The sequence below is a fragment of the Cibotium barometz genome, chromosome 24 (genome assembly GCF_041138505.1).
Source record: "Cibotium barometz isolate CiBa-2024 chromosome 24, ASM4113850v1, whole genome shotgun sequence".
Lineage (NCBI taxonomy): Eukaryota > Viridiplantae > Streptophyta > Polypodiopsida > Cyatheales > Cibotiaceae > Cibotium > Cibotium barometz.
The window spans coordinates 14,208,246-14,228,318 of NC_141069.1; the positions used below are offsets into that span (position 1 = coordinate 14,208,246).

Sequence of the window (20,073 nt, forward strand, 5' to 3'; positions counted from 1 at the left end):
CCTAAGCTTGCACAAAGAAGGAAGCCTTAGCACCAAGCACATCGGCCGACCAATTTATAATGTTCATCAAAGATGGGTGCCTGTGCATGTGCTTCAATAACAAGGATACTATGCAATAACAAGGATACTATGATGGTAGTTCCATCACATGGTTGCCAAAATCGAACAATGTGAAGAAAACCTCACCCATCGACTTCAACCCCAACAACTTCACCTAAAGTTCGACAAGAATGGAGGCCCTAGCAACAACAAGCAAATCACTCAACCACTCTCATGCATTCAGCACCAACACAAGAGCTTGTTTGTTCAAGCAAACAATCAGCAATCTTCCCTACTACCTCGACAACATTTGAGCACCAAATTCAAGAATCAATACCCACGTCTGCAACAAACGGAGACTTATAAGCACATCGAGAACAAAATAAAAATGCTATTGTCACCCCTCTGGATGTGAGAAATAACTGCACAAGAACCTGATACTTGCAAGTCATGACCTAGTTGTCCCATAAAATCAATTAAAATTAAAAAAAACCATTGAGTTCAAAACCTGCAATTGCATGGAATTCCATCTCACGAAACTACACTTCACGGAATTCCAGTTCACGGCCTACACTTTCACCAGAATTCCATCTCACGGCACTACACTTCACGGAATTCCATCTCACGGCACTACACTTCATGAAATTCCAATTCACGGCTTGCACTTTCATGGAATTCCATCTCACGGAATTACATCTCACGGAACTCTAGTTCACAGCTTGCACTTTCATGGGATTAGGCTACCTCATGGAATATCTCTTCACGGCCAAAAAACTTGCAATCTCATGAGTTAAGGTTTCTCACGAATTATAGTCTCATGGTTTAGGAATTGCACTTTCACGATTTAAGCCTCATCACGAATTAAGCCATCTCACGCATTAACCTTTTCCAACGATCTTCAATAGCCATTATATATTTGTTAAGCTTATTGCTTACTATTCTTTTGGCTAAATTAATGTAGCAGCTGCTCCATGAGTACATATCCATACTCATGCACAAGAGAACATTTGCACCAAAGCCTCACTATCGATAACTTCCATGAGTACATCCCTAGATGGGGGGGCCATGGTGGGTGAAAGCCTGGTCAATGGTACAACCCATCGCTTGGAATTTCCCTTCAAATTACAAACCTCTCTAAATGACGCTACTATCTTCACAAATCAATGATCTTCAATCCTTCGTGAAGATATCTATATTAGCCTCGTAAGTCGATGTAATTCTTTCAATCCTCACCAACAAGTGGCTAATTCAACACAGAGCAGTTCAATAAGAGTCTATATGAATCAATTCTTGTACTTCATGTAAATCTGCTTCATAAAGAGCACTTAAATATACATAAAAACATAAAAAGCACATGGGTAGAAGAAGACGGGAACACGTCCTTCTCAACAACATTTGACAAGAATCCTGCCACACATAGGGACATCATCAAATGCCAATTACTTCAAATGATGATCGTCGCTTCAATGAATCAAATGAGGAACTGAGAATCACCATCTCGTTCTGATGATTAAGTCTACGTTCCTCCGGATCTTTCTCTTCTCTTCTCTCCCATTATTAACATCTCGTAGTGTCCCCACTAACAAAAATCAAATGTAACCTTGCTGATGATTAACAAAAACAAATTGAGCCAAAAAAGGGGGGCTCACACAAATGTAAAAATTGAATCATTCGCAAAAAAACCCCACCCGTTAGGAATTCCCAATACACCCCTAACCTCTTCATTCATTAACTAGCTTTTCTTATTCCTTCTGGAGGAACGAAGACCATTGAATGTCACTTAAAGCCATCGACAAAGTTTGTTCATTCTCCCCACATAGAGATGGTCTTCCTTCCGAAGGAACGAAGAACATTAAATGTCACTCAAATCAAAGCCATCGACAAAGTTTGTTCATTCTCCCCACATAGAGATCTTCAACGTGATCACGAGAGGACGCGATCACCATTAAGAAGGGGGGGATGTTAACCCAATTCTAGGGTTAACAAGATCTACCGCCATTATCTTACATCAAGGAACTTGAGAATGTCATGGGAGTGAATGCTAAGGTCTATAAGGAACACTTGCATTAACAACACCTGGCCGGTGTTGTAGGGGAGGATGACTTGGTAGATATAGCCAAGAAGGCTAAAGTTACCATACAGAAGCTGAGGTTGCTACATTGGACCTTGGTTGAAGTAGAGGTTGCATTAGCTGCATCTTTTGTAGTTTGAACTTTCCATCTCAGTATGTAGATTTGCTTTGTGTTGAGGTGGAAAGGGTATGAATTGCTTGGAGATAGTTAATTTTGTAAAGAAAAAAAAGAGACACGGAGTTATTGTTGAGAGTAAGGTGTCACAAAATTTGACTATGGAAATAACAAAAGGTCTTATGCTAAGGTTGCATTTCTTTTGCAAGGTGAATTTTGGAAGTAACAAAAGGTCTTATCTTTGGGTTGCATTTCTTTTGCAAGAAGGTGATGGGGTTTCAAAGTTGAGTTCGAAGGACTGACTACAAAGTAGCGTGGCCTTCCATTACTGGGGTTGTTTTAAAACCCTATTTTCGAATGGGTTTTCTTCGAATTTCAGTACTTCTCGCCCCACGCACGACGAAGAGCAATACTGTTGCATCACTGAGCCCACGCTACTTTTTTCTCTACTCCCCAAAATTTAGCAAGGGCACACTCACTTCACAAAATCACTCTTTTTTCTTTTGATTACGAGGATTTCGCAACCGCAGCAGGTTAGCTTGATGACAACAGTGGGCGAGCGTGGTCGAATGGAGGAGCTATATTTTCTTTTTTTTCAAATTTTTCTGTATCGCTGATTCTTTTTTTACCGACATTAGCAAGTTCGTCTCGGTTTTTTTTTTAATTTTTTTAATTTTTTTTTTACCAACAAGCGCAAGAATTAATTAAGAGAGACAAAATTTACAAAGTCTGGCTGGGAATCAGCACAACACATATAACAATTACAAAACTCAAAATTCTTTATCGCATAGCTTCAATTCTGGATTGCAGAATAGATACAAAACGAAAGGCCTCCTCCGTCTTCATTTGGAGCGCACGTTGCTGAGCTTGTGCCGGAATGCTTGGTTGAATTGAAGGTTCTCTAAGTACTGCATCTTGTGTGGTATACAATCTCATCTGTACCAGGTGGATGTCATAGAACTACACATGAAAATCAGCAAACAAAATTCTCAGATTTGGAATCTGGTAAGCAGCCTCAAAAGCTGTCGCACATCTATCTTTCCAAATTAACCAGAGGAATTCAGCTCTAACTCCGGCCCAACAACGTGAGAGCACGCCAACCGAATCCCCTAGAAGTAGTTGTTTAGCAGATGGCAGGCACCCCAGAGTAACCCAAATCGGTGAAGTCTCGATTTTTTTTTTCCGCAGTAAGACTCAAAATTTTAATTAAAGGCCCAAAATATTTGGGAGTAGGGTGGGTCCGGGCTCTAAGCTGTCACACGTGAAATTGACAGAATTTGACATTGCCTTTATTTCTCAAGGGAAAAAAAAGTGCCAATCCGACATTTGTTGAAAACATTTTGAATTTAGATCTAGAATATTTTGAGCTTTATCTTTTTGGAGAAAACGCGTGCGCGCGCGTGTGTATTTATTTACACCACTCCAGAGTCCACGAAGACAGCACTCCAGAGTCCACGAAGAGTATACAATGTACATAGAGTGATTACCGTGGAGTAGAATAAATGGGGGAGGGTGGGAGGAGTAACGTTGCGAGAGGCGCCAGCTCACGCATCGGTTTGCTATTCGGTTCCATTCCATTCAATAATAGAATTCCCCCTTCCAACCTCTCTCACTCTTCCTCACTCGCTGCACACACAGTCGAGTGTAAGGTGTCATGGCGGACCCTTCTTCTTCTTCTTCTTCTCCCTGCCGCTGTCCTCCTGCTCTCTCTTGCTCTGGCGGTGGCGGTGGCGGTGCCAAGGCCAATGATGTTGCTGCTAGTCTTCGCCAGGTTTTCGAGTCGGGCCTCACTCTGCCCTTGCCATGGCGCCTACGCCAGCTCGACTCTCTCTTCCGCCTGCTGGAGGAACGCGAGGCTGACCTCTGCAGCGCCATCTCCTCCGACCTCGGCAAATCGCCCCACGAAGTCATCTTCTCTGAGGTAGCATTTGCGGCTCAATATATATGTATATACATATTAGGCTAAAGCACTCGGGCGATGCGTCCCCTCTTAGGCTGAAGCACTCGGGCGCCCTCCCCTCTAAAAAGAATAAAAAATATGTTATTTTCGATATGGTCCTTCAATAAGGTGACATAATTTGGTCGTCGTCGTCGTCGTCGTCGTCGTCTTCTTCTTCTTCTGCAACGAACGCATATAGCGTGCGTAGGTAGGTTAGTAGAAAGGTTTGGTTTTGGAGACTTGAAAAAGTTTAGGCCTCATCATGCAATTATACTCAATTGTTTCCAAGCACGCTGTAGCGAAATACCAAATTGCTCGGTTTTTCCAGATTATATACCTCAAAAACACCTGCAAGTATGCAAAGAAGAACTTGAAAAAGTGGGCTGCCCCTCAGAAGGTAGGTAGACATTTTTCTCCTTTTCGTCTTCGTTGCTAGATTAATTATCACACAGTCGTCACACCATCATGCAGTGATTCGGCTGAATTCCTCTCGCTCAGATTCCCACACCTTTGGTGGCGTTCCCAACGTCTGCAGCTGTGGTGGCGGAGCCTTTAGGAGTCGTTTTGGTCATTGCTCCATGGAACTTCCCGCTAGGTAAGTTGGACTCCATGTCGGAAATTATGAGGATACTCTGTGCGTGCACGTCCATTTGGACATTTGGTGGTCCCCCTTCTTGTGAAAACGCCATTTTCGCTAACCTATTATTATTCTGTTTTTAGATAGACTTGTCTTTAGTTTTGAAAGATGCTCATCATTGAAAGCTACAAGTGAATATGTATATCTATATATATTACCTTTTTTACTTCTAAATTATATGTGTTATTAATTATTTCCGAAATGCATTTTCAATCGGTGACGATCGCTCGCTGTGTCTCGCATGCCGGATACTTCACTCTTTTATCTTTTTTCGAAAGCGTGTCAATCTTTATGTCGTGCCGAGCTGAGCTTCTGATATTCGCTGGGATAAGCGGCCCTCTGCGGGCAGGAGCCTTGTGCAAAAATAAGTAAATATGTAATTCTTACATAATTTAGTAGCATACGTGGTTGCAAAAATAAGTAAATATGTAATTCTTACATAATTTAGTAGCATATGTATTAACTTGTTTTTTTTTTTTTTGGCTAGTATAGACTCGTGAATATAACATTACTTAAAATATTATTATGTAGAATTTATCAAGTGACATGTTAGCATAAATATTAATTGATTATATATGTATTACATAATGTAGATGTATATATAATAGATTCATATAATGTATACTTACGTACAGTACACATATGTGTATATAATGGTATGAGAGAGAGAGAGAGAGAGAGAGAGAGAGAGAGAGAGAGGCTGAAGTAGTAGATGAAACCAAGGAAAGTCGTGTTGAGACTAGAGCCAAAGTTAAGGAGCGAGAGTTAGTGTTTAGACTTAGAGCCCAAGAAGCTCAATCTGAAAATCTCGTAGGCACACGGCCATTCACGGTCGGACGTGTATAGCATAAGCATAGAAAGGCCAAAGATGAATTAATAGTGATACCTTGCACACAAAGGTCTCTACGGTCAAAATGACATGAAAGTGCAACAATTACAACATTTCATCAAGCTCTCAGAATAAAATGGTGGCCAATCTGCAGACCTTAGGACTTTATAAGATGCGGGATTCAAAGCCGTGTATCCTCAAAAAGCCAATAATCAAGATCCTAATGTTATGGGGCATGATACATGAAGAAAGTACGAGGAGAACATGCGGAAGAAAGCATTCTTCCTAGAAAAAGGCAAGGATGATGGAGGAAAAAATTGGAGTAGCTGATAAACAGGCAGAGAAACTGACCAAAGAGTCAATTGGAGGAGAAAACAGGAATGGGCTAAGCTAGAAGTTAGAAATCGATCCAAGGGCTAGGTAAGAGAACCAGTATGAAAGTATCCACCCAGGAAATAGTGGAAAGAAGCAACCAAACAAAGGCAACAAGAAAAGCTGCGGCAACCAAGAAGATCAAGCAAGCAATATCAACTCTACCAGCAAGCAGTTTTGAACCGAGCATCACGAAGAGTTTGGGAAGGCACCTTGTAGGGGGCACAAAGTCAAGCAAGCATTAAAGGAGCATTTCAAGAAAGACAAACAAGAGACATGGTTCCATGAAAATTACAAAAAGGTACAAGTCTAACATCTGAATAATGTTTGGGAGCAAGGATGATGCTTGCACCTCTAAGCGCTTCCCATTCCCATAGGTGGCATATCTATAGCTGTCACATGTGCGGAAGCTTTGTGTCTTCTTTCAGCCCTAAACACCTTTCATAGGAACATCTTGATGCAAAACACAAAGAAGAGATGGTGAGGAGAGAGAGAGAGAACTATATTTTCAGTATATTCATAAAGTACCAAAAGGGTAATATCTTGGCAGCCCTAGGCATGCCCAAAAGGTAGCAACAAACCCTATTCTATGACCTATCCTAAAAAGGGGATTAGATGCAAGCCTTATATTGGCCCCATGAGGAACTCTCAAACCGGCTGACCTGCTCTATCGGCCAGCAAAAAAGTACATAAAATATCCTCTTGCTGTCGACCAGCGCCCTAGCACAGCACTTGCAGTACCTTGCCGACGTGTTCGTGCACCCATAGGATGTCTTCTGGGATCATTGTGTCTACTGTTTTATCTGCTGCAAATCAAGGATTAGCCTTAGTTTAGGCATGTCCATGTGCAATCACATGACATCCCCTTTTGCTAAACTTGATGCCAGGATTCCAAGTTCTGACTTGAATGATAGTGATAGTCATCATCCCTTGTCTCCACACATGGTCTCCCATACCTGTCATCTTTCCCTTCCTAGAAACCTTTTCACTGAAAACCTTGCCTTAGGTTTGTGATTCCACTCCAAAGTCTGGTGAAGATCTGTGCATTTGTTCCACTTGTCCCTTGGCCCTTCATGCCCTGCCCTTGAACACTTTCTTTGGTCTTCTTTTCTTGAGTATTGAGTTTGGCATCCTCACTCTATCCCTTGGATGGAGATCATCCCTTGGAACCCGTTTTTTTGAAAGCCTTTCCTAAGTGGCATCCGACTCACAGGGCTATGAGAGAGTGCTGTATTCTGAGCATATTCATAAAGTGCAAAAGGGTACATATCTTGGCAGCCCTAGGCATGCACAAAAGGTAGCAACAAAACCTATTCTATCCCAAAAGGGGGATTAGATGCCTAGACTACAACATGCACAAGCCTTATATAGGCCCCATGAGGAACTCCCAAATTGGCCAACCTGTTGTCGGCCAGCAGAAAAGTACATAAAATATTCTTTTGCTGCCAACCAGTCCTGTAGCACTTCTAGTACCCTGCTGGCCTGTTCCTGCACCCATAGGATAACTTCAGGGATCCTCTGTTCCTGCACCCATAGGATAACTTCTGGGATCCTCCTGTGCCTTGCTCATGACCTATGTCTATTGTTTATCTGCCGCAAATCAGGGATTAGCCTTGGAGAAGGCATGTCTATGTGCATGCACATAACAATAGCGGAGGAGTTGAATGTCCAAAACAATCAATGGGAGTTGGGAAATTGGAATAACTCAAGCTAACATGAGAAACTTCAACACATTAGGAAGAAACTTGGCTGTATTAGAGCTTGTCAAACTTTTTGAAAGAGTGACAAGGAAACTGGAGTTTGAATGCCAGTAAGCATAAAATGCAAGGGATCACATCAAGCTGGAGTTTTATGCCAGTAAGCATAAAATGCAAGGGATCACATCAAACTCCAAGCACACGAGCTCTCCATAAGACATCGGAGATGAAAGAGGCAATTGAGGCACATAAGGCAGGAAGGAGTCGGGCAAAGGCCGTGCTACAAGGGGAAGTGGAGCAAGTAGAGCACCTTAAGGAACAATTGGAGCACGTTGCAGTGAAGTATCCACACCTCCGACGGATAATAACAAACATATACCTCGTTATTGACATTAAAGACATAATTACAAGTGATGTAGAAGGCATCTTTATAGAAACGAAGTCATCGACAAAGCTTGAGAAAGCACTGTAATAGTCGCCCATAAGACACTCTAGGAGAAATAAAAAGAAGATAAGCTGGGACTAAAGAAACAAAAGTACTAGGAGATTTCTTTGAGAGTGGCAAGCATAAGATCGTAAGGAGAATATTATGCTTGGATGATAGTAAAGAGTCCAAAATGCTAGATGAAGTGGGTACCTCTACTACTTGTGTGTGTGTCTAGTTTGACTACACCCACCATCTGCTGCTGCTGTCGGGCCCTACACCACATTTCTTTATCATCATCGTCTGACAGTATAGCACCTCAGCGTTTACTGGTCACACATTGGGACAGCAGCCCACTCTTTGCTATCGGCCACACCGTGGGACATCAGCCCCTCTCTGCTACATTCAATACATCAGCGTTACATATTTGTTCATGGGACTCTGTTACATAGATTGCATCAGCGTTACATATCTGATCATGCTCACTCTTTGCTACATCACACCATCAGGACGGCAGCCCACTCTCTGCTTATCTTCACCATTGGCACCACTCGGGATGGCAGCCCTCTCTGCTCTTCACCACCCTTCAGATACGCAACACCCTTGTCACTAGAGCATGCACCCTTCAGGTACGCAACACCCTTGTCACCAAAGCTTGCATCACCTCATCTTCCGTTGCCACTACCACCTCGGAGTGCCTTTGCATCCACTGATGCGAGCCTTCGACACCGACCACCTCTCAGAGTGCTTTGCCACACATCGACGCAAGTCTTCGTCATTGACTGTGCTTCAACTTCGATATCATCTTTGCTTTTGCACTGGTCTTTCTACTCAGAGTCACCTCACATCAGAGGGCTCTTGTACATATGTTCACTCACCGTTATATATAGACTCACTCACCTATTTCATGCTGTGTTGTTTTGCTTTGATCTCTCGTATATCTGGTCCTTTTTTCCTTTTGTCCTCACATGGTATCAAAGCTATCGTGATCAAAGGGATTGAAGGCCTTGAGAGCACACAGCATGGATCGTCTACCCGCACTCTCGGAGGACCAATTCTTCTCACCAGAAGTTGATTCTCCAAACTCTGATTTGGACCACACAGGGAATGGGACTTCTTACTCCCTGTTCAAGAACTGACTTTGGGAGACGATCAACCCATCACCTTCACCACCTTTGCCACACTCTTTGCTACATCACACCATCAAAACGGCAGCCCACTCTCTGCTTATCTTCACCATCAGCACCACTCGGGACGGCAGCCCTCTTTGCTCTTCACCACCCTTACTTGATTCACCTTCTCTGTTTGCCCATCAAACCGAGGATGATAAGAGGAACACATACTTAACGTGGTCTCCAATCTTTGGAAAACTAGTTGCTAGAAATGTTCAAAAAACTTCGAGTCCCTGTTATTGACTATATCAAAAGGTAGTCCATACAACCTGAAAAGCTGCTCATTTGTCGTGCCGATTCGGTTGCCTTCATTGTCACATTTAAAAGGTAAAAATCGTACCTTCTTTGTCAATCTGTCTACCACCATACAGATAGCATCATGCCCTCTGCTAGTCCATGGCAAACCTACAATGAAGTCCATGGAAATACTCTCCCATTTACCTCCTAGGATCTCTAGAGGTTGGAACATACTTTCAACCCTAAGGCGTTCAACATTATTCACTGGACACTGACGACACTTTACCACATAGTCTTGAACATACGTCTTCATCTTTGACCAATAAAATGTATGTTTTACTAAATCATAGGCTCGTTGTACCCCTGGATGACGTGCTATAGGAGTGTCATGACATTCACATAGCATCCTCTTTTTAATCTCAGCACTATCCAGCACACAAACCTTGTCATTTCGGGACAACAACCCATTCGGAATAAGGATCTGACCATGTGCCACTCTCACCGATGGCATGACTCCTAAGTCTTGGTCTTAATCTATGGAGCTTGCTGCCTGGACCTGCTGCCAATACCGACCAAAATCACAGTTGGTCTCACATGGCCCTCTAGAGAGTCATAAAGGTCAGCCCTAATCTCAGTGAAGCTCAAAGAGTTCACCTCCCTAATTCTACTCAAGGCATCCGCGACTCTATTCATACTACCCTTCTGATACTTTATCTCCATATCAAAATCTTGGAGCAACTCAGTCCACTATGCCTTCCTCCCTCTTAACTTAGGTCTATCACATATGTACTTAATCGACTCATGGTCGGTAAGCGCAACAAACTTGGTTCCATGAAGATTATGCGCCAAGTTTTTAAAGCATGTATAACTACATACAACACTTTCTCTTGAGTGTGGCATCTGACGGTATAGTCAAGCTTCTTGCTTTCAGATGCCACATGTCGGCCATCTTGAAACAATGTAACTTATGATCCTTCCAATCAATCTGTACTTCGTGGATATGAAACCACTCTTTACATATAATAACAGCTACTCTATCCAGCATGAAATCTAGCGGCTCTGAGTAGCTCTGTATAGTTAAAGGCAATCGACACACTTGCCGATCTCAAAACTGTGCACCCGATGACATGTCGACACGATAGTGGTGATCACTTGGCTGCGTCTCCACTCCCACCTTGTGCACAAGCTTGGCATTCATGAAGTTGTGAGTACTCCCAAGGCAAAAAGAATGTGTATAGTTTTTCCCACCACCACGATTGACCCATTAGGTTCGTAGGATTGAAAACTTTCATATTAAAGCTACAACCCTTGCAAGAACTCTATTCTGAAACAATAGATGTACGGAAGTAATCTTACCTCTAGCCTCAGTCGTATGGACTCCCTTGACTTTGGCCTGCCCTTCACTTGCGAGCAGTTCGTCCTCATGTGCCCTTGCTAACCACAAGTGAAGCATCGACCCTCCTTAATGAACTGAAGAGAGTTTGCTTCGCTGTCTTCGATTGCTTCGAACTGGAGTCCTCAGTAGTCTGTGACTAACTTTGGGTCTCTGTAGGAGTGTGTGAAGTCTTCCAACGCTAAACTTTCGTTTATGTTGGGATCCTGCCTGGTCTATTACTAAGGATTTTGGGGTTTCTTTGACTGTTTCTTCGTCACAGTCTCATAAAAAAAACTTGCATATCAGATGACATCATGCAATGTTTTGTTGCCAACTTTTCTGATCTAGAGTTGATATCCATTACGCAATTTGTCCACAAAGAATCCCAAAATAGTGATAGGGTCCATGTGAGTTGCTCGAGCTTGCAACTCTCGAAATTTCAGCAAATGTGTCCAAAGGTATATTCTTCATTTCCAAGTTTTTAATCTTGGAGACAATGTCATACTAATCCTTGGCTTGCAAGAAGTGTTCCCGGAAAACCTGCGCAAAATCTAACCACGCCGTGGGCTTTACGCATAACTCTTTCCACTAGGTAAGGGCTTTTCTTGTCAGGAATCCCTATACCATTTGTATATTTTTATCCTTGGGGAAAGGATGGAACTTGTAACAGCCTTTGTAAAGGCTGTGACACAGGTACTTAGCTTATCTTCAAGAAAACAACTTCTTCACCCATAAAACCTTGAGAAAAACTGAAAATAAACAAAAGAGGGTAGAAAGAGAAGACACCATACTAGGGGTCGGAATAGCCTCGGGTGGACCCGTCCCCCCCTCCAAGTCTATATTAGATAAAACCCCTTGGAGGAGTGTTGAGTACAAGTTCTTAGAGCTAGAGAGTACTCGTCTTTTTACATGTCTCAACGACCAACCCACACAAGGCAAGGCCAGAAGGTTTGATCAACCAGCCAAACCCCAAGCACAGTACTTTATTATTTTGTGTGCAGTGAAAAGGTAAGTGGTTGTTATTACTCTCATAAAGGGTACGGGAGTCGAACCTGTCTGAAGACATCTGAAAGAACCAATACACCTTCTCAGCAAGGGGGGAATAGGGGATTCCCTCTCCCACTTTCTGTTCTATGGAGTATTCCCTCGTTCCCTCCCATGGAATTTGCCCCCACAATCTTTCTAGCCCGGCAGGGACTCCTATGCTATGGGAAGCCCAGAGACAAGCTAAAGGGACTCCTATGGAAAGAAAGTTCAGAGACATCTATGGAAGGCTAGAGGGACTCCCAGCCCAGAGACTTCTCTGGTCCGGAAAATCTCGTAAATAGAATGGGATTGGTAATGTGATAAATGGACTTTTAACAAGAAACGGGACAAAAGCAACGGTTTTTTTATCATTGCCTTCTCTGATCCCTTGCCGTTCGGAGACTCAGAAAGAACCCCCTAGGAAAATCTAATGAATTTTGAAAATGGAGATAGAGGGGATAATGAGAAAAAACAGTACCTTTATTCACGGATGAGTCCAACATCCCGATAGTGAGAAGATTCTATTACCCCCAAAGACTTCCAGATTCCAACGTGAAGGCACATTGTAGCTATTGCCAAAGGTAGCTATTGCTGGTAGTCTATCCATTCCCGAGAAAGGGCTCATGTGCTCATATTACCATTCGGAAGGGGAAAGCCCATCCATATCTCCTTTCATTATAGTGGTTGGGATTATCAACCACACCGACTCTAGGCAACCCCTTCCGGCCGCCCAACGACTGATGACGCTAGTAACTACCCCTATTAAAGCTAGTAAGTAAGCCCCACACAGCTCGGGGCGGCGAAGAACAAATGGAATTTGCTACGAAAGCCGGCTAACGGGAGTATTCCTGCGTATAGAAACGTAGTAACGGACAGGGTAATAGCTGAAATAGGATTAGTTTTGGCTAAAGCGCCTGAATCCGCTATATATTTGACACAGGTTTAACGTAATGCTAAAACTGTAGCGAATGCATTGATGGTCATTGATATATGAATAGAGATACCAATTAGTAGTGATTAAATTCCTTCTGTGGTTCCACGTGAAAAACCAATTGAGAGATAACCTAAATGTCCAATAGAACTATAAGCTGAAAGTCTTTTTACTTCTTTTTAGGCCATAGCGGCCAGTGCTCCTAGGATCATGAAAGCGATGCTGCAGAAAAGGAAGAGTTGTTGCCATGTTAGATCGTGGAAACTATAGGGAAAAACACATAACATATTGGCAGGAATAGATATTTTAGGTGCAATGGGAAAAAATGCTGTAACCAGAGTAGGTAAACCCTCGTATACATCAGGTGCCCACACATATAGAGTCGAGGGTAAATCATTAACCGAGCCGTGCAGCAAAGCTGTCGTTCACTCGCTGTTCGCCTAGCGAAGAGTTCAGAGAATTCCCGAATGACCTACTACAGTGCTCCCCGAACCGTACGTGATAGTCGCCCATCATACGGCTTATAGTTCTTGCTCAAAAGCTTTTTAGAAAAGCGCTTTAAAACTCACTTTTAGTCCAAAAACCATCTTTTTAATAATTAAAGCTCCTCTTTTAATATTTAAAAAGCTTTTAATCTTTTACTTTTCAAAAGCTAGTTAGATATTACCAAAAGCCTGTAAGGTGGCCTTGCATTGCTATTCTGCCACGTGACCATCACCACGTCATCAATGCGATGTCATCTTTTTTTTCTTTTTCAAAAACTCTTTTTTTTTGCAAGGTGGCCTTGTGTTGCTATCTTGTCATGTGTCTCACGTCATCAGTGCCACGTCACTTTTTTTGTTCAAACTTTTTTTTAAAACACTTTTTTTGGGGTTTTTTTTTGCGCGTTGGCCTCTTTGCATATTTGCAATGTGTATTTTGATGCTTCGGTGACATCAACTTATTAAATAGTTGTCCTCAACTAATAGGTCTTGCTTTTCTCTTATTGGGGACCTAGCTCTTCTCTCTTTGGGTCTTGAGACATGTTTCTTCATCGGAATGTCCTTCTCCCCTTGTGCTTGGCTTTGGGGAGCATCTTGCCCTCATGGTTTTCACCCTTCACATAAAGTGACCTTGGGTGTCACATGCGGGAAGCTCTGTGTCTTCTTTTAGCCCGAAACACCTTTCATAGGAACAACTTGATGCAAAACGCAACGGGGAGAGAGAGAGAGAGAGAGAGAGAGAGAGCTGTATTTTTAGTATTCATATAGTATTCTCTCTCTCTCTCTCTCTCTCTCTATCTCTCACACACACAGAATGTGTGTGTGTGTGTGTGTGTGTGAGAGAGAGAGAGAGAGAGAGAGAGAGAGAGAGAGAGAGAGAGACCCAATTTGTTTCTTTTCCTTGAGAGATTAATGATTAATGATATATAGGTGTCATCATCCAAATCTTGGACCCATGCATCACGGTGTTACTAAGTGAGCTAGATCTCGTTTGTTTGTTCCTTGGTTTTGGATACCAATTTCTTGGTTTTTACACCAATTCCTAGTGTAGTCCAACTACCCATGTCAGTGTCAGTTTATGGTAGACTAACAGTATTCATATCTATGTACTCAGTTATATGATTTCCTTCATTGATAAATAGTGCCTCCATGAGATGGCTAGTCCCATGACTCTTGTACAAAAGATTTAGTGTTGTTCAATATCAGAGTTGCTCCTTTTGGATAACAACCCTCGAGTTCTAGAATACTCAATTCCTGGCCGTGGAATATAAATCTTGAGCATTCTCCTTTGTTCATGGTTCCTTGGATGTCATAATACAAAGGCCGGTGACATCCCCTCGGCTTCTAATTAGTTGTCCTTATCAAAAAAGCTTCCTGATATGCTTGTAAAACCTGTGGATATACTCTATAAAGAAGTTCTCATCCACCCACTTGACATCCATAGCTGAATAATTCTTGAACTTGACAAGGTACTTTGTAGTAACCTTGCCATGCGATCCCCTTCTTTCCTTATGAAAGACAATCTGCTCTAGTTGAAGAACTTCCTCTAGCTCTTTAACTTCTGGTGGATCCTTCCAAAGGTTCGGGACTTTTATAAGCTCTTAGGAGACTCATATGAAAAGCTTGTGAATCCTCCAATGATCGGGTAATGCTAGTTGGAAAGCCACAATGTTGATCTTTTCCAATATTTGGAAAGGGCCATAATACTTGTTGGACAACTTGCATACCATTCTATCCATGTTTGCATGGCCCGTATTATCTTGCACATCATGTACCATGTTTATATGTGGTTTAGACTCTTCTTCTTTCTTGCTCTTGTTTGGGCATTGAGGAGAAATGTGGTCTTTACTACCACATGTAAAGCACTTCCCTTCACGCATATAAACATGTACCATGTTTATATGTGGTTTAGACTCTTCTTCTTTCTTGCTCTTGTTTGGGCATTGAGGAGAAATGTGGTCTTTACTACCACATGTAAAGCACTTCCCTTCACGCATATATTGCGTTCTTTGCTGCGGAGATAACCCAAAAGTGCTCTTTTTGGGTGGTTGCTTCTTCTCCTTTGCATCTTCAGCCTTATGCGTGCCTTTAGTATCCTTAAAACCAGAATTTTCAGCCTTATGCTCACCTTTTGCATTTCCAAAATCTCTTCTTGGTGGTTGTCCACTCCTTTGAACAAAAGGGCCAGCCTTGTCCTTGCCCTTTCCCAAGCTCACATCAATCTTGGATTGCACCCATTTAACATATAGCTCTTCCGAAGCCAAGATGGAGTTTATAAGTTGGTGCAAAGTTTGATTGGGATAAACTTGCAGCCCTCATTGGAAGATGTGTTGCAATCCCGATTCAAACTTCCTCTTCTTTTCCTCTTCATTTATCTTCACGAAGGGACATATTTCCATTAGCACCTTCCAAAACTTTGACACATAAGAGGAAATAGATTGCCTTACTTTTTGTTCCAACCTATCCCATTTCCGGCATACGTCTTTGACAAAATTTGGAGGCAAAAATTGCTCATAAAACTTCTCTTTAAATTAAGCCCATGCAATGGTATTGCTTGCAAGTTTCTCGGCCAACCACCAATGTGGAGTGGTGCCCTTCATGTACATTCCCACATGTTTGAGTTTTGAACTCTCATAATAGTTGGCTTCATGGAATGCAATTTCAAAGTGGGAGATGAAAGATAATGCTTTACTCGAATCATACTCCCCATGATAAAGCTCAAATTTTACATGCTTGTCACTCACATCAAATTCTTTGACTTTCTTTCTATGGCGATGGGTTTCTTCTTCATGGCTTTCTGAAACCGGCCTGACGGGCGGTGAAACAAACACTCGCACATAAAACACTTCAACGCCATTGAGGACCTAGAAAAGGAAAACAAACAGGGGGAGCTAGAGTGCTCCTGCAAACAGTACACAGACACCGATTGGCCCCAAAACGCAGTGGCGCCCCTTGCGGTCTTTCTTTAATTGATTATAAGAGCTTTGATTTCAATAAGGCTGGGAACTCAGCCGTTACAGTAGAACTCCTGAAGCCTGCAAATACCCTGCATCATGGCTTCATATCCACTCGGCATCCACAAACAAGTCCAGCCATTGTTCACATCGAAAGACTCTCTCACATTGAGTCTGCATACAAAAGCTTTCTCTTATGATTAGGGCTGCCACAACCATCCATAGCCTCTCCCACTATGAACAGCATCACACTCTGACACATCCAGTGCTTCTGCATCACAACACAGACTCCCAAACTGTCTCCCAAAAGAGAACTCGTATCACAGCACAGCATACCATACAGTCGACACACCTGTACCAACCCTCTCTACCTTCCAAGGGTACTATCCATCTCTGTCATGGATTCCCTGTCCCCTGCCCAATCAGTAGCAAGGCTGTACCAAACATGTGTCCATTCTTGTACCTTCTGCCTGCATGTGAACTATCTCCTGGAGAAACCCAAAAACATGTTTTCTCGAGAAACCTACGACCTGTTTCCACATGAAACCCTTAGGCCTGTTTCCCTTTGAAACTTTTGTCTTGTTTCCATACAGAACCATTCATGGCACCATTCAACAACAGTGCCAACAACGGCATACATCTAGTTACCTGTTCCCTCATGAAACATCTGGAAACATAGAGATGCCCATAACTGTAGGTTCCTCTGTTCCTTTCTAGTAAGAAGAATACAATCTGCTCCATGAGCACGCAGCCATGTGAGCTTGCATCACTCCCATGCCAAGAAACATAACCAAGTGACCTGTACTTGCAGCCAATAACCCAAGCACATAGCTGAATTTGCAGCCAAACAAAAACAGCCCATAAACAGTTCTCAAACTGATCTCAAAACAGTCCCGAACCCAAAGCAAAGAGAAATTGAAAGTTCCACCAGTTGAACGCCATCGACATGATGTCTATGTTCATGAAAAACCAGCCCCTGTCCGCCTTTATGTCCAGAGAAACCAGCCCCCTGTCTTCTGCAAAAGCACGGCGTCCTCCAAAAAGCACACGCCTGCAGCCACCTATCCGAACAGGTCGACACCAACAGCCACCCGTACCAAATAGTGTGCAGCTGTCTCCTGTATCAGCTGTCGTACAGCAGCCGCATGTACCAGCTGCACCTGTCCGTACACATGCATGCAGTCGTACAATCGTACACCTGAATCTGTAGCCGTACAGCTGAACTCGTGGATTGTACCTACAGTTGTACCTGCCTGTGCCGCTTGTACCTGCAGCAGTCGTACACTGTACTGTAATCGCACAGATCCACACGGGTCTTCTGTGCGCAGCCAAAAACCAACAGCCCCACATGCAGTCGACTTCTCCTCTCTTCCACGCATGAGAGCTTGCACACTTCCCAAAAAACTAGAGAGAGGGAGAAGAGAGAGACGTGGGCCTCCAAAAGTGGAGTAGCCTCTATAAATTGCTTAGGGGCCTCCCAAGGTTTTAAAACCTTTAATACTTTAATTTTTTAAAGGTTTTAAAACCTTTAATACTTTAATACTTTAAAGGTTTTAAAACCTTTAATACTTTATTTATTTTTTTTGCCCACCAAAGGTTATAAAACCTTTTTAAATTAAAGTATCTTTGCCCCCTTCACACTTGGGGTTGTCCACACATGGGCTTCCTTTTTAACTCCAACCTGATGCCAGTCACACTGTCCACCATGTCCCCGTGCACACCTGCATATTGTCCAGAGAAAAACACAGGGTCGTGACACTTTCCTTGTATCCAAAGTAGGCACATATCGTTCATGCTCCATACTTAGAGGGGTTGATTTATGCATATGCTCTTTGGAAAGGTTTTCAAGTGGTATAGGAAGAGGCCTACGAGAGGAAGTGGCGTGTGTGGTAGAGGCATAATGAGAGGTTGCAGACACCTCTTCTCTTTTCCTATGCACAACTGATTTCAACTTTGATGCCACAAGAGAAGGCCGACTTACATTAGGTGGCTTTTTGAACATAAGCCAAGCTTGTTTACATATGATTACATCACCTTGTTCCATAAGATAAGAGATTACATCACCTTGTTTACATATGATTACATCACCTTGTTCCATAAGATAAGAGATGGCCATATCTCTTGGTTGCACTCCCAATTCCAATGCAACATTTTCTAATGCATCATTCACAAAGGCGGGCTTTCAACTTTCTCTAGAGTTGCAATTTCAGCCTGCATAGCATCATGTCCAGTTTCCTCCAAAGCCTTCTCCTTGCCACGGGACGGCTGTCCCAAATGTACATATGTTACATGCTCTTCCTCTCTAGGATGGGACGGCTGTCCACCATGCACTTTGCCATCATGAAATGCATGAGATATATTTTCAGCCATATCTTGTTTATGCATATGAGCATCACTGTATACATTCTCTTCTCCATGCTCCACATATATATATTGTCTTGCATTTACATCCCGCATGGTACGTGCCTGGCTTGCCATATTGTCTAACAATGCTAAATGCTAGTGTTTGCAAGATTTTGGATCGTCTTCCTCTTAAGAAGAGAGCAGATCCTAGGCTCTGATACCAATGAGACTTTGCCGTTCGGGGTTGAGCACAATCTTGCCTTACACTTGAGCAATTAACACAATTAAACAAGTTGAAAATGACACCACAAAATAAAGCTTAACAAAGCTGAAAATTGAAATCACTTGCACATTGCACTAGGGTCGCAAAGGGTTGACCCCCCTTGTAATAGATTTTATTATCAAGGTTTGTGCTACAAGCTTCACAGGCATTCACATGCCAAACTGTCCATAGGCATTCATGCAAATGAAAACAGCATTGCAAACGTGGTTGTTAATGCGGTTGATTGCTTCCATTTGATTTCACAGTCTCACTCCTCGATCCCTCATAGCTAATCAAATGCAACTATGCTCCATTGGCATCCATACACAAACATTGTGTGTGCCAAGACTGAGACGTACGACCATAACAACTAGTATTCAAATCTTGGGTAAGTGAAAGAGAGCTTAAATGAGCTCTTATCGCAATTCTGTTTCTTGCCTTTGAGTACTACCATCGTATTGTTGATGTCCACGCTTTCAGGGATCCAATTCACTCTCGGTTGATATTAGGGTTTCTTCAAATTAGGATTTTCAACAGGTTTTTGGACTTCAAAATTGGGGCCTTTGGGTGCAAAAGATGCCCAAAGTAGAGGGCTATAGATGTACTATGGTTGCACCGAAATTACGGTTTTTGACAGAATTAGGGTTTATAGAAAATTCGGGGGCGATAGAATACTTAGGAGGTTCCATATTCATGAATAGAAGAGGAATTTTGCAAATTGGGGATTATATAGAGTCTATATAAGTAGAAGACAAGATCGAGTTGCAGCCAATTGATATTGTGCTTATTCTTTGTATCTTTAGCGGTGCATTTGTCCTATCAACTACTTATTTGCTGCACTAATTCTTTCTATTTGCTACTTCCCTTAGTGCTAGGCTTCATTATAGCTGAGTTTGCCTTGCATTTTCGAAGGTTTGACAGAAACTTAGTACGAAGGGCTCTGTGTGAATATATGCTCTTATGTGTGTGTGTGTGTGTGTGTGTGGAGTGCGTGTGTGAGTATCTCGGTTGCTGAAATGCCCACGACTGGTGATAATGAATGCTTAGTCGGCTGGTTCCACATGCAAGATGTTGCTGTTGGCTGGTTCCACATGTCCTAACCTACAGTGCTACATGCCCTAAATGCCTTGAATGCCTTATGTACGTGCTGTAGGTGCTGTCGGCTGGT

General features: G+C 42.6%; 1 protein-coding gene across 1 annotated transcript in view; it reads left to right on the forward strand.

Moving 5' to 3' along the window:
* Window positions 1–3,714: 3,714 nt before the first annotated feature.
* The window catches only part of LOC147624923 (aldehyde dehydrogenase family 3 member H1-like), a 42,061-nt gene continuing 25,702 nt past the window's right edge, over window positions 3,715–20,073 (forward strand). Inside the window, exons 1-3 of the mRNA XM_086818164.1 lie at window positions 3,715–4,146; window positions 4,493–4,561; window positions 4,663–4,759. Coding sequence (XP_086674290.1) covers window positions 3,880–4,146; window positions 4,493–4,561; window positions 4,663–4,759 — 433 coding nt within the window. The 5' untranslated portion in view covers window positions 3,715–3,879. The remainder of the gene's footprint in view (window positions 4,147–4,492; window positions 4,562–4,662; window positions 4,760–20,073) is intronic.